The following is a 14,842-nucleotide window of genomic DNA, read 5'->3' on the forward strand; positions in this document are numbered from 1 at the left end:
GATACTTGGTGTCTCAAAAGCGATATAAATATTGCCACCTCCCCACCCCTATGCAGTACCCTATCTGTTTTAAGTCTAACTCTCATTGTCGGTCTGTTGACTTTGTAGTTGTTAGTTGCTGTGAACAATGTAGTGACAATGTAGTTTGTTACTCTACACGCTTAGAAATAAGGGTTCTTCTACAAGGGCTGAGGTTCTTCCTGGAACCGTTTGCTTCTGAAAAACCCCTTTCCCGAAGAAAGTGTTTTTCAAGGGTTATTGGTAACACTAATGGTTCCAGTAAGAACCATTTTGATCCAGAGAACCCTTTAAAACCCCTTTCCTGAATGAAGGGTTTTAAAAGGGTTCCTTGTGGAACCTTTATAAAACGGTTCTACCCAAAAAGGGTTCTCCTATGAGGACAAGCTGAAGAACCTTATATGATTCGACTTAGCACTTTTATTTCTAAGAGTGTACAAGATTGGGAAGATTGATGCTTTTTTGTTTCAAAAAACAAAACAAAAAACCATTACCTATATACTTCTACTTCCAAATCTAGAAGCTGTTACTTGATTTACCTGCAGAATCTCTGATTACAGTATGTGATAGTTTTCCTTCATGTAAAATGCAAAAATGACAGTTCTTGAAACAGCATAAACTGCGTTGACTAACGCTTTGTCTCTACTTTTCTCTGCCCTCTGTTTCCCTTTCAGACGACAGCCACGATGCAGTCCATCCAGTCTCAGTACAGTGAGATTGTGAAGGAGAGAGATGCTCTGTTGCTGAAATTTCAGTTCTCTGAAAAGGACAAAGATAGCTCCCAAATGCTGGAGGAGGAACTCACTCGTATTAAACTGTCCCTTGATTCTGAGCTGCGCAATAAACAACATCTACAGGAGGAGAATGAACGGGTGAAGAGGGATTTAAGTTACTGGAAGGAGCAGTATGAAAGCAAACAGAGCCTGATGAGACAATACGACGCAGACAAGGAGCGTACGGAGAGAGAAAAGAACTCTTTGAAAAGTGAAATCGACAGGCTGATGAGGGAACTCAGGGAACTTGAGGAGATGAATAAAAGCAGGGTGGCGGCCATTCAGAAAGAATTGCATGAAGTGACCATTGTCAGAAAAACCATGGAGACCGAGCTTAAAAGTGCTCGAGAGCCACCGACTTTGGATGCATCCACTGTGACCTTTGATGGCGTCCGCAAGCCAGTCACAGCAAACCAGCTGCTTGACTGTGGTGTTTTAGACAAACCGACATTTAACCAACTGGTGAACATGCATAAGACTGTGCCTGAGGTGTCCGAGGACAAAAAAGTCAGTCTTAAAGGGACGGGCCCAATTGCTGGCGTCGTCGTTGAAGGTCCAAAAGGTCCAGGTTCCATTGGTGCACCGTGCTTCAAAATGACATTCACTGAAGCAAAGGCACAAAATCTCCTGCCGGCAGACAGTGTTGACCTGCTCCTGGATGCTCAGGCTGCCACCGGCCACATCATTGATCCGAGGTCTAATCAAAAGTTGACCGTTGAAGAGGCGTGTAATCAGGGCGTAGTCGACGAACAGGACAGGGAGAGGTTGTCGGCAGCAGAAGCTGCAGCTGTAGGGTATAGAGGACCTGGCACAGGCAAACCCCTTTCAGTATTTCAGGCCATGAAGAAAAGACTGATTGACAGGAACACAACATTGCGTTTGCTACAAGCGCAGGAGTCTGTGGGGGGCATTCTAGATCCCGTACTCAGCGTGTTCCTTCCCAAAGACGTGGCCATTGAGCGCGATCTTTTTGATGACGACATAGATCGTGCTTTGAATAAGCAGCCGAAGCTCTACCTGGACCCAGAGAGTGAGGAGGGTGTAACGTATATGTCAATGAAGAGGAAATGTAAGGTAGAGCTAAACACGGGTCTTCTGCTTCTTCCCGTTTCTGGCGAAACAGACCCTTCCAATCTCGTCTTCGACGGTGTCCGAAAAACCGTCACAGCCAAGCAGCTGCATGATTGTGGTGTCTTAGACAAGCCGACATTTAAAGATCTCAAAAATGGCAAGAAAGCCGTAGGAGAGGTGTCTGTAGACAAAAATGTCATTCTCAAGGGGACTGGACCCATTGCTGGGATTGTCGCGGGGAGTTATGGCAAAATGTCATTATCAGAAGCTAAGAAGCAAATGTTTCTTCCTGTTGATTGCGCAGATTTGCTCCTGGAGGCCCAGGCTGCCACAGGCCACATCATAGACCCTGTAAACAATCAGAAGCTGACAGTAGATGAGGCATGCACCAGAGGGGTGGTTGATATTAGAGATCGAGACAAATTATTGGCAGCAGAGGCTGCTGCAATAGGATACAAGGAGTCTACCAGACCCAAGCCTCTGTCTGTGTTTGAGGCCATTAAGAAGGGACTAATTGATAGGAAGACTGGACTGCGCCACCTGCAGGCCCAGGAGTCAGTTGGAGGAATTTTAGATCCCAATCTTAGTGTGTTCCTACCAAAAGACACTGCAATTAAGCGCAACCTTTTAGATGAAAACCTCCAATATGCCCTAAACAAGAGTCCTACTTGTTTTCTTGACCCAGAAACTGAGCAAGAGGTCAGCTATGAGGCACTGAAAAAAATATGCAAGACAGAACCACACACAGGTTTGCTGCTTTTGCCCGTCACTGAGAAGCTCGACCCTTCCCAGCTCATATTTGATGGCGTACGCAAGTCAGTAACAGCACAGCAGTTGCTTGACTGTGGAGTCCTGGACAAACGGACATTCAACCAGCTAATAAAGGGCGAGAAAACAGTCCCAGAGGTGTCTGCGGATAAGAAGATCTTTCTGAAAGGGACAGGGTCGATTGCTGGTGTGGCAGCTGGTCCTCGAGGGAAGATGTTGTTATCAGAGGCAAAGAAACAGGGGCTCATGCCCACAGATAGTGCAGATTTGCTACTGGACGCTCAGGCGGCCACAGGCCACATAATAGACACCACAACCAATCAGAAGTTGACAGTAGAGGAAGCGTGTGCCTCAGGAGTGGTCGACAATAGGGATCGAGATAGACTCTTGGTAGCTGAAGCTGCTGCTGTAGGTTACCGTGATCCAACCACAGGTAAGCCTCTTTCTGTGTCTGAGGCCATCAAGAAGGGATTAATTGACAAGAAGACTGGGCTGCGCCTGCTTCAGGCCCAAGAGTCTGCAGGGGGTATTCTAGATCCCAACCTCAGTGTATTCCTCCCTAGAGAAACTGCTATAAAGCGAAAGCTTTTGGATAGAGACCTATGTTATGGACTAGACCATAGTGCTAAGTATTATATTGACCCAGACACTGAGTGTGATGTCAGCTATGGGGCATTAAAGAAAAAGACCAAAACAGAGTCACACACAGGCTTGATTCTTCTGCCAATCGTAGAGAGGAAAGACCCTTCGAAACTAATGTTTGAAGGAGTCCGAAAGCCAGTCTCGGCAAAGCAGTTGTTCGATTGTGGAGTCCTGGACAAGCCGACATTAAACCAGCTTGTAAAAGGGGAGAAAACTGTCCAAATGGTTTCGCGTGAAAAGATGGTCTATTTGAAGGGTACTGGGGCAATTTCTGGGGTGGTCGCGGGGAATCAAGGTAAAATGTCATTGGTAGAAGCAAAGAAACAAAACCTTATGCCCGATGATAGTGCATATCTGCTGTTGGAAGCCCAGGCTGCCACAGGCTACATCATTGACCCAGACACTAACCAGAATCTGACCGTAGAGGAGGCTTGTGCTAAGGGAGTAGTGGACATCAGAGACAGACAGAGGTTATTGGTAGCAGAGGGTGCAGCTGTGGGATACGATCATCCTAGCTCAGACAGGCCTCTCTCAGTATATGAGGCCATGAAGAAGGGAATAATCGACAGGAGAACTGCACTACGCTACCTGCAGGCCCAGGAGTCAGTGGGTGGAATTTTAGATCCCAACCTCAGTGTCTTTCTTCCAAAAGAAATTGCCATGAAACGCAATCTTTTAGATGAAACTCTCTGTCATGCTTTAAAAATGAATCCTGCTTGTTACCTTGACCCCGAACCTGAGCATGATGTCAGTTATGGAGTTTTGAAGGGAAGATGCACGAAAGAGTCCAACACTGGCTTACAATTTCTGCATATCTCTGAGCATTTTGACCCCTCCAAGTTAGTCTTTGATGGTGTCCGTAAGACAGTCACAGCAGAGCAGTTGCTTGAATGTGGGGTCTTGGACAAGTCAACATTCCACCAACTCATAAAAAGGGAAAAATCTGTCCAAGAGGTGTCTGTTGATAAAAAGCTATTTTTGAAGGGGACTGGGTCAATTGCTGGTGTTGCAGCTGGGCCTTCAAACAAAATGTCCTTGTCAGAGGCAAAGAAACAAAAAATCATTGCTTCTGATTGTGCCGATATGCTACTTGATGCCCAGGCAGCTATTGGCCACATCATTGACCCCAGAACAAATCAGAGACTGACAGTGAAAGAAGCATGTGCCAGGGGACTTGTGGCAAAAGAGGATGAATCTAGGCTGTTTGCAGCTGAAGCTGCAGCAATAGGTTACAGAGACCCAAATAGTTCCAAGCTTTTGTCAGCAGGCCAGGCCCTGAGGATGGGATTCATTGACAAGGACACAGCACTACGTATACTTCAGGCTCAAGAGTCTGTAGGGGGGATTTTGGATCCTGCTCTTAGTGTATTTCTACCCAAAGACATTGCTTTGGGTCAGGGTCTCATAGATGAGGAACTGTACGATGCCTTAAATCAGTATCCTAAATGCTATTTGGACCCAGCCACCCAACAGGCAACTACCTATGTATCTCTGAAGAAACAATGCAAAGTTGATCCAACTACCGGTCTCTTGTTTCTTCCTGAACCTAAAAAGCCCTTAACTGTACAGGGGCTCAGAGGCCAGGTGTCAGTCAAAGATCTGGTAGATGCAAATCTGCTGGAAGTGTCTGTAATAGACCAACTAAGTCAGGGCAGATTGACAAGCCGGGATATCGAAGACCGCCTGCACTCTTACCTGAGAGGATCTACCTGCATAGCAGGAGTTTATGATGAGGCCAGTGATAAAGTGATGCCTATCTATCAGGCCATGAAAGATGGACTGTTGCGACCTGGGACCACTCTAGAACTGCTTGAGGCCCAAGCTGCCTCTGGCTTTATAGTTGATCCCGTCAACAACCTGTATTTGACTGTTACTGATGCCTATAATAAAAGACTCTTTGGGCCAGAGTATAAAACTAGTTTGTTAGCAGCAGAGAGGGCTGTGACTGGTTACAAACTGCCCGGAACAGACAAAATTATCTCCCTGTTTGGGGCTATAGAGAGGGGTCTAGTGGAAAAGGGCCATGGCATCCGTTTACTTGAGGCTCAGATTGCCAGTGGCGGTATCATTGATCCTGAACATAGTCATCGTATTGATGTGAATGTTGCCTACAAGAGAGGTTACTTTGATGAAAAAATGAACAAGAGCCTCACCGATGAGAGTGATGATTCCAGGGGGTTCTTTGACCCAAACACAGAGGAAAACTTGACCTATCTGGAGCTGAAGAAACGCTGCATCACAGATAAGAAATCTGGCCTAGTCCTTCTGCCTATTCTAGACCAGAAGAAGTTAGAGTCGACTCAGAAGAACACTCGGAGAAAGAGGAGGGTGGTCATCGTGGACCCAGAAACAAATAAAGAGATGACAGTACGTGAAGCATATAACAAAGGGTACATTGACCACGAGACCTTCCTGGAGCTATCCGAGCAGGAGTGTGAATGGGAGGAGATCACCATCACTGCTCCAGATGGTTCGAAACGGTTCACTGTCATTGACAAGAAGACTGGAATACAGTATGACATCGATGATCTCCTTGAGAAGGGAGTCATTAATAAGTCAGATGTAGCTAAGTATCGCGCCAATGACATCACCCTTACACAACTAGCAGATATCATCACCGAAAGGACCAGACATGACTCTTCATTAGTATCAAGGGCTTCATCTTCAGTGATGTCATCATCAACTTCAAGAAAATCAGAATCATCGGGTCCATCTTCAGCGATGTCATCATCAACTTTCAGAAAATCGGAATCCTCAGGTCCATCTTCAGTGATGTCATCATCAACCCATAGGACATCCGAATCCTCAGGTCAATCATCAATCTTTGGAGCACCAGACTCCTCAGGTCCATCTTCAGTCATGTCATCATCAACCTTTAGAACATCAGAATCTTCAGGTCCCTCTTTAGTGATGTCATCAACAACCATAAGAAAATCAGAATCCTCAGGTCCTTCTTCTGTGATGTCATCATCGACCTATAGAACATCAGAATCCTCAGGTCAATCATCAGGAATGTCATCATCATCATCGACAGTTTTGCCACGGTCTTTGTCGCCGACTCTTGCCAAAATGACCTCAACGAGAACCACCACCATCACAGAGCACAGTGCCACACACAGCAGTGTTTCCCGAGACACCCCTGACTCCCTGAAGCAATCGTCCAGCGTGTCTATCACTCTTGCGTCGCCTGTCGAGGCAGTGGGGGAACAGGAACCCGTGGGTGCCATCTTTGACACAGAAAATGTTGAGAAGATATCCATCATGGAAGCTCTAAACCGTGGTCTGGTGGATTCAATCACAGCGCAGCGACTGTTGGAAGCCCAGGCATGCACTGGCGGTATTGTCAATCCTGCAAATGGTCAGAGGGTGGGCATCCAAGAGGCTTCCCGTCTTGGCATAATAAGCGATGACATGGCCTCTAACCTTAAGCCTGCACAGAAAGCCTACTTTGGCTTTGAGGATGTAAAAACAAGGAGGAAAATGTCCGTTGCTGAAGCCTTGAAGGAGATGTGGCTGCCTTATGAGGCAGGACAGAGGTTCATGGAGTATCAGTTTGTAACAGGAGGGCTGTATGACCCAGAAGCTGACTGCAGAAGATCTATTGAAGATGCTTTGAAAATGGGCTGGCTGGATATGAGAACACTCCAGAAGCTCCAAGACATCAGACACCACTCAAAGATCCTCACCTGCCCCAAGAGCAAACTCAAGATCTCCTACAAGGACGCTCTGGATAACTGCATGGTGGAGGAAAGCAGCGGGGTGAAGATGCTCCAGGCATCGTCCGTGTCTTCGAGAGGGATTAGCAGTCCGTACAACGTTTCCTCTGCCCCAGGATCCACCTCAGGCTCCAGAAGCGGTTCGAGACGAACGTCCCGCAGAAGCAGCGTGGACCTCGGCTCCTCCTCCTCGCTCTCTACTCACTACAGTCACGCTAGCTTCACCAGCTATACCAGCAATTAAAGTTCTGCAGAATGAATTTCAATGTATTTGAAAACGGTTGAGTTAATGAAAGAAAAGTGTGTGATGTGTTCAGGAGAAGAATACGAATTTAACATTTTTAGATTTTAGTTTTGCTATTGCTGTGCCTTTAAAATGCTTCTTTAAATGACGATGAGAATAAATGCTACCAAAATATTATTTTTTTTTGTGAAAAGGGACGAAGTATTACTGCAAATTAATGACAATGGAAAATGGAGTGTATGTTATTTTAATTAAAATAGGCTTAAAACTAAAGGCCAAATGCTTACATACACATATTTCATACATATTTTTAGAGTCTATATTGAATGTAACTGCTTTTTTGTCCAAGGCCTTGTATTGGTAACATACTGTAAGGGAGGCATGTTTACATTTATTTGCTTAAAAAAAAAAATGCTTGTTCTTTGTGAGGGTAATGCATGGTTGGGTCACTACTATACTTACCTTACTTACTATTGGTTTCTTGCATTTTAGTAATTCCAGTTCTTGTAACAGTTGGCATCTCGCAATAAAAACTAACCCTTGAGATTCAATTTATGTCGTGTCCTTCTTCATACACAGTTTCACACACACACACACACACACACACACACACACACACACACACACACACACACACACACACACACATATATATATAAATATTCTTCAGATTAGGTAGTTGCTATAAGAGCCCACAGCTCTGGAGTCTTTTACAGAATAATTACTGGGGCTAATAATAATTCAACAAAACCTTATTATGTTTAACTTACAAGTTAAAGCCATTTTCTTCTTAGCATTAGATCATTTTAAATTGGGCCTTTTCCTCACACCACATCTGATATTTATGGTCACTCAAGCATGTGGATGTGTACACAGGAGCCTAGGATAATAATAATATTGTTTCTATCCCAAACGTAACAGTTAAATGACAGAGGGAAGAAAGTGTGCTGCAACAAACGTATAAAATGCAGTAAGATCTCAACACCAGTTTACAGTATTTTTTAAATCACAATCAGTTGTTCAACGGCCTCCATTGCAATTGTAGTCTCTAAAACAAAAAAGGAACAATATATTCTGTATATAATATAAAAATCCCAGTTATGGGTGGCGAACACACACAGTAACAGTTCGTTACAAACCTGGCACACCAGGATTAGTGTAATATGGCTTTTCAATGCTGAATTAAACATTGTGTTAAGTCATAATCATTTTGTAAAAAAAAATTATCATGCACATTTTAATCATCCAACCAGACTATTTAGCCTCACAATTATGGCTTTTTATTTCACAATTTTCCTTCATTTATCCTCTAGTTTACTAGATTACTTTACATTTGACATTAAACATAACTTAATACCACAATAGTGAACTTTTTATCTCATAACTATAACCATTTTTTAGAAATTGGCTCACACTATGCATCACTGATAAGCAGAGGGTTTTATTTTGAAAGTCTCACCCGGAAGTGCTTGCTTGGTACAACCGACGGATGTAGCACGTCAAAGACGCCGAACAAACTATTTATTGGGGGGGAAATGTGTCGCTAGCGCTGTGACAGTAGCGTTTATTTCGGTGTCATGTCACCGCCTTTCATTTAAAGAGAAAAGTTAGAGGCTGCAGAAAAGAAAAATGTGTCTATGTTGTCGTTTCTGTGTTGGAACGAACATTAGCTCGATCGCTGCCGTTATGTAGCAGTTAGCTTGGAGCTGACAGCTGAGCACTGGTGAGGGAAACGTGGAAAACACCAAGGTAAATGCAACTTTAATAACATGTGTGACTGTTTTTAACTCTGCGAAAACATAATAGGCAGTACATTATTTATCTTAGACGTTAAATTAATGGCAAACTGGAATCATTTTTATTCCCACATATCTTTGCTATTGAAAACATCGACAACAACCTCGTCTAAATAAAGTCTTAACACTGAAGGATTATGTGCAGATCACAACATGGCTGACGACCCCCAGAGAAACTTCCGCTCTGCTTATTATGAGAAGGTGGGCTTCAGAGGAGTGGAGGAGAAGAAGTCACTGGAGATCCTTCTCAAGGATAATCCTCTGGGTGGGTATATGTTCATATTAGGGTGGTCATTTGCATAGCACATAGACACAATACTACACTACACTGCAGTGCAGTTTTGTCCATGATAACAACGGTTGAGATACTTTCATTTATGCTATGGCGTCACGTTTGATCACAACACGTATAAAAGTATTTGTGTTTATTCACAACAAAACATCTGTGCCTGTGCTCAGTCAAAACTTGTTGAAAAAGAGAATAAATGCCAGATAGCAGAACATTTTGGTCTTACTAGTCCAGTCAGTGCAAATTAAAAATTTCAAATAAACGTAACAATTAAGCAAAGTTGCATCATTTCAAGTAAATGCAAAGTTGAATCATAGTTCTTAGGGGGTTTCATGTCCCACATACTTAAGATTTTACATTACGAGAGCTTCATAAAGTAGTTTTTTTGGTTGAATTTTGATAAACAGAAGTGTCTTCCTCTCTTTCCAGATTTAGAAAAGCTAAACACCTTCAGTCAGAGGTTCCCTCTCCCCTCCATGTACAGAGTCCATGTGTGGAAGGTGCTGCTGGGTAAGAAACGTACAAACACCCAGGCTGGACAATTTTAATGCTAGTTTAATGAATGAAAATGACTGTTTGACTCGAGACCGTGTCTGCTAGATTTTAAAATACCAACGAACACTCGTGTTGTCTGGCTTTTGCAGTCTATGTCCTGTTTGACTGTGACTCTTCTTGAGTTGTTCTCTCCTTGGATGAGGTCTGAAATAAGACCTCAAGACTCCAGATTATCTTTGTAAATGATCATTTTACTCATGAATATCATTACTCACATTTATCATTTAAATATGTTTTGTTTTTGTTTATTTCTTAACTGTATTAGGTCTTCTCCAGGGGGTTAAGTTCAGTACTCTTTGGCTGTTAAATCCACAATTGAGTCTGTTTCCCTCAACTTTGAGCGTGAAGACTCGATGTATTGTTATCTTGGAATATGCTTGAAAAACCTGGTCAGAGGACTGAGACTGAGTAGATAGTAGTGGATGAGAATGAAGAGAATATGACGGACGGATCAGGTAGTGCAGGAGTTTTCAAATACCAGAAGATGGCAGTAAAGCAACATCATGGATGCAAGCCGCCATTAAAAACCATAGAAGAAGAAGTTGATTCCTCTCTTTAAGTGAACACTCTTCTTCTTGGCTTGTTCCTGCAGGCATCCTGCCGCCCCACAGTGACTCTCACGCTCTGGTCGGAGGCTACAGGAAGGAGCAGTACCAGGACGTCCTGGAGGCTCTGGAGGTCATGAGATACGTCCACTCCTCCACACCCTCCACCCACGTCTACCTGCGCATGTTCCAGCTGGAGAGCGAGGTGCTCCCAAGGTGCTCTGAGATCACGCCGCCGGTAAGAAGAACCCAACTGTGTTCTCTGTGGTGACTTTGGTCCAGGTTAGGTCGAGTTTTACAGGACATGGGGGACAAAGGGAGTGACCAATCCAGACCAGATGTTACTGTATGTCCCTGTAAAACCCTTTGTGTTGAGGGGATTAACGGAAATGAATGGTACTGCTCTGGAATTAGCTGATAGAGACACCATCAAAAAATACACTATCCTATACCTTAAGGTAAGAAACTCTACCTTATTTACATAAAGAGCTTATTGTAAACCTATTAAACCAATTAAATGTTATTAGTCACTAATGCTAACATATTTATTGTATGTTAAGTACAATATATTAACATTTACCTTAATTTTACCTTTTTCAATTATCTTTTTTAATGCTGTTTACATACTGTGTAGTGGTACTAATTTGTTCAGTGCTTTTATATTAGACACAGAGGTAAATATTTACTTATTCTAATTGTTATTTATGTATATATATTCTTAGTATATTTAGTTTCAAAAGGATGTGTGTGAATCTCTTTCAGATTCTCATTCTTTAAATTCTTCAGTGAGGGCTTTTCTTGTAAGTCATCCAGATTCTTTAATTTAATAACAGTGGGAGTTGTGACCACAGATGGTGGTTTATGGCTTCGGCTCGATCCAATGTCATAATAAGCTACAATTAAAAGCCACATTAACGTGTAAAAACCACGGCTCATATTGCAGCGGCTCTGCATAGGTCACAGCAGTCTCATCCCACAGATGTTTGAGGTTAACTCCAGGCTTTTCATTATGACTTCAATGAGACAATCCTGGAGCCTGAGAGGACAATGATTGTTTACCACTTAGCCAATATTACTGCTATTAATCATGTGCTTTCAATAAACGTCACTCACAGCCCAGTAATCGGTATTAAAACATCAGTCACTGACTGGATTCCTGTGTGTGGGTCAGTAATGACAGTATTTTGGAAATGTTTTTGTGATTTGCTATGCTTGGAAATCCTTGAGTTTCCAGTTTGAGTAAATAAATAGACACGGGTCATTTAAAGTGAAGAAGTTCAGTTGGCCTTCATTCTCTGATGCTGCAGTGGATGAAGTGTAGAGTATAAATGTTGTTGTTTTTTACCCAGGATGAAGAAAATGAGGACTTCCTCTCCATCAGCAGAGCGATGGAGGAGATCGTGGACGATCCAGTCGACTGCTACTGGCTGATCAAGTGTTTCATCAATCAGTTCCACCTGAAGTTTGGAGACTCGATACCTCATCTGGTAAAGAATATTTAATATTAGTGAAAAAATCTAGTCACAAAGCAAATTGATGTCAACGAATGGACGCCACATTAGCAAAAACTGTGAGATTTAAAAGCAAATCATCAGTGTTATTGTTTGTAGAATGAATCCTACAACTCGGAAGTACTCCACAGGATAAGAAACTGGAAACAATATTTATCTCATATGGCTGTTAAATAGTTTATACTGAAACAGTAGAAGCCAGCGCTTCATCGTGAATAAGGATTGTGTTGTGTTGTGTTGTGTTGTGTTGTGTTGTGTTGTGTTGCAGCCAAAGAGCCTGGAGCATTATCTGAGCCAGGAGGAGCCTCGTCTGCTGAGCCATCTGAAGAACACCGGAGCCTTAACTCAGCTGCCGTACAACCTCTGGTTCAAAGGCTGCTTTGCCGGCTGCCTCCCAGAATCCAGCCTGCAGAGGTCAGTTTACTGGTCCCACACGCTTTAACTCCGATCCATACAGTGTCTTTAAATTATTTAACCCAGAGGTTTTTGTTTTGGGCTATAATCAATCTCATCTACCCACGTTTGTGTTTGTGATTTGTCAGCCAGCCCACGTTTACCACTTATAAACTTATAGTTTCTGTGTGCAAAAAAAATATAATTTAGTATCCATCATTGGTTTCTAGTCACTTTTAAACCTAAGAACCCCGTACTTCTGATGTAGCCGAGAACCAAGAATCCAAACTCTGGCTCTGACGCCACTGTAGATTCTCCTACATGTTTTTTATGGGGAGGGGCGACTCAGTTTGTTGTAAATCTATAATTAAATCCTTTAATCAGAAGCCCTTAAACTGTTATTTGACATATTTTTGAGTCCAGTAGATGTAGTTGGAGCCTGGATATTAGTTTAAATGTAATTTGACGTGAACGACATCCATTTTTTTAGTCCGTCTGTGTGGCTGAAAGGTCAAAGAAAGAACTTACCTGGACCAGGAACAATTTAAATCAAATGTATAAAGGTGCACAGGCTCAATAATGTCTAGTAATAAAAGCAATTTGACGACTAGAGTTGAGGCAAATCTTCTTAACTGTGCACTAGAACAAGTTCCAGCTCAAGCAGCTAACAACTAGCTGTACATAGCAGCTAACAGGTAGTAATAGTGACTAACAGCTATGTGTAGCAATTAACAGCTAGCTTTAGTGGCTAACAACTAGCTGTACATAGCAGCTAACAGGTAGTTATAGTGACTAACCGCTATGTGTAGCAATTAACAGCTAGCTTTAGTGGCTATCAACTAGCTGTAGGCCATGAAATGTTTGTTAGCTGTTAGCTAGTGCTATAGCTAGTTATAGTAACTAACAGCTAAGACCAGACGTGTTGATTTCCACAGAAGTTGAACACAAACACAGCACAATTTGAGTCTGTGTTCACAGTGTAAATGTGTATGAAAGCTGCTTTTCTATAAGGTTGGGTATTGTTTTCCTTTTCCTGATACCATTAAACCACCACTAAACATAATACATTTGTTACTATTAATTTAACCCTTTTTATTAACACCTTAAATATAAGACGATACCATTTTAACTCGCTTAAGAAAAGATGGCATTGTGATTCTGTCAGAAAGATAATGATCTTATGGAAACCGATGCCATATTGACACTAAATTCAGAGCCCAACGCGTTCTTTTAAATCTGGTGAAACAAAGGCTAATTATTCACACGAGTTGAACATTAGCTTCACAAAGCTGTTAATCGTATAAGTGTCCCGCAGGTGATTAACTAACGGCATCAGTGATTGTGCAGTGCCAGAGTTTGGATAAGAAATACTAGCGATATAAGTAGAAATGCCACACACACAAATCACTATGAATTTTGATTTTGTTTTAGGGTTTGGGACAAGGTGATCAGCGGCTCCTGTAAGATTCTTGTCTTTGTTGCCCTGGAGATTTTGCTGAGCTGCAAAATCATGTTGCTGGGCATCAACCGGCCTGAGGGCATGGTCAAGTTCCTGTGTAATGTGAGTCACTGAGAGCACGACACCAATGCAGCATGAATCACAAAAAAAACCAAAAAAAAAACGTCTCGCTGATTTTGTTTGTCCTCTTTCCAGATACCGCGGGAAAACACTGACGCCATTGTGACTAAAGCCATCGATCTGTGGCACAAATACTGCGGCACGCTGGTGCATGCTGTGTAGCCAAAGGACGACGCGGCCACAGGTGAGACGCTTTCCCAGAATCCACCGGGACAACTCCACAGAGACGCTGACTGACTGTGACGTCTCACGTCTGTCACTCACTCTTCTCTCTCTGCTCGACTGAACTGAAACCCATCACGGGGCTGCTTTTGATAAGCAGCGGGAGCCACTTTTTCTTTTTTGACCGAATCAATTTCCCCAAATAATTATGACCAACTGCACATGGGGGAGGGGATTGAGTCCCGGGGGACACATCAACACTGAAAACTACTGTTACCAAGGGAGGATGCTGAAGGTCTGAAAAGTCACCGAAGCAGGAAACGACAAAGGAGGCATAAACTTATAAACTTTTAATAAGTTCCTTTCTTTAAGAAACTGCATACATCATAAGAAGACTCACAATAAATTAATTCCCACATGCAGTTTTTTTCTGCTTTACAAAAAAAAGTCTCGCTTACTTTCTTTAACTATGTACAAGTCTTTATAACTCTGAGAAAATGTTTCTCAACAAGAGACAGTAATATCACTGACTCCTCCTCACTCACACACACACACACATGTACCAGACACTCGATAATCATGGACGATGGATTGTAAACAATGGAAAATCAGGAAATAAAACAGATTTTTCAGAGTTCAGCAACATTCGACTTGTTGTGTGTACAGTTAATATTCTGTGTACGTTGAAACGAGTGAATTTGGCAACTTTTTCCTTTTTAAAATCCCTGTAAACGATACTGTAGGCACAGAGACGCGGTGGTTTACTGAACTCTGGACAGC

General features: G+C 42.6%; 2 protein-coding genes across 2 annotated transcripts in view; both read left to right on the forward strand.

Annotated features, from left to right (window-relative positions):
• Positions 1-7,764, forward strand: part of LOC310926450 (desmoplakin-like) — a gene marked incomplete at its 5' end in the record, with an annotated part of 30,024 nt that extends 22,260 nt beyond the window's left edge. The window contains 2 exons of the mRNA XM_083888578.1: positions 693-5,979; positions 6,169-7,764. Coding sequence (XP_083744704.1) covers positions 693-5,979; positions 6,169-7,232 — 6,351 coding nt within the window. The 3' untranslated portion in view covers positions 7,233-7,764. The remainder of the gene's footprint in view (positions 1-692; positions 5,980-6,168) is intronic.
• A 960-nt stretch (positions 7,765-8,724) lies between these two features.
• Positions 8,725-14,673, forward strand: tbc1d7 (TBC1 domain family, member 7). The gene is made up of 8 exons (XM_083888380.1): positions 8,725-8,981; positions 9,174-9,293; positions 9,747-9,827; positions 10,465-10,655; positions 11,767-11,904; positions 12,197-12,342; positions 13,753-13,882; positions 13,976-14,673. The coding sequence occupies exons 2-8, from the start codon at positions 9,182-9,184 to the stop codon at positions 14,060-14,062; spliced, it is 885 nt and encodes a 294-aa protein (XP_083744506.1). The 5' UTR covers positions 8,725-8,981; positions 9,174-9,181; the 3' UTR covers positions 14,063-14,673.
• Positions 14,674-14,842: the final 169 nt, after the last annotated feature.

Source organism: Microchirus variegatus (genome assembly GCF_963457635.1).
Source record: "Microchirus variegatus genome assembly, chromosome: 4".
Taxonomy (NCBI): domain Eukaryota; kingdom Metazoa; phylum Chordata; class Actinopteri; order Pleuronectiformes; family Soleidae; genus Microchirus; species Microchirus variegatus.

What these genes read in the sequence shown, in the direction of transcription:
- tbc1d7 (XM_083888380.1), top strand. Translation starts at nt 9,182, where the DNA reads ATGGCTGACGACCCCCAGAGAAACTTCCGCTCTGCTTATTATGAGAAG. An exon ending in GCTCTGAGATCACGCCGCCG is followed by an intron (nt 10,656 to 11,766) that starts GTAAGAAGAACC and finishes TTTTTTACCCAG; the next exon opens with GATGAAGAAAATGAGGACTT. An exon ending in TGGTCAAGTTCCTGTGTAAT is followed by an intron (nt 13,883 to 13,975) that starts GTGAGTCACTGA and finishes TCCTCTTTCCAG; the next exon opens with ATACCGCGGGAAAACACTGA.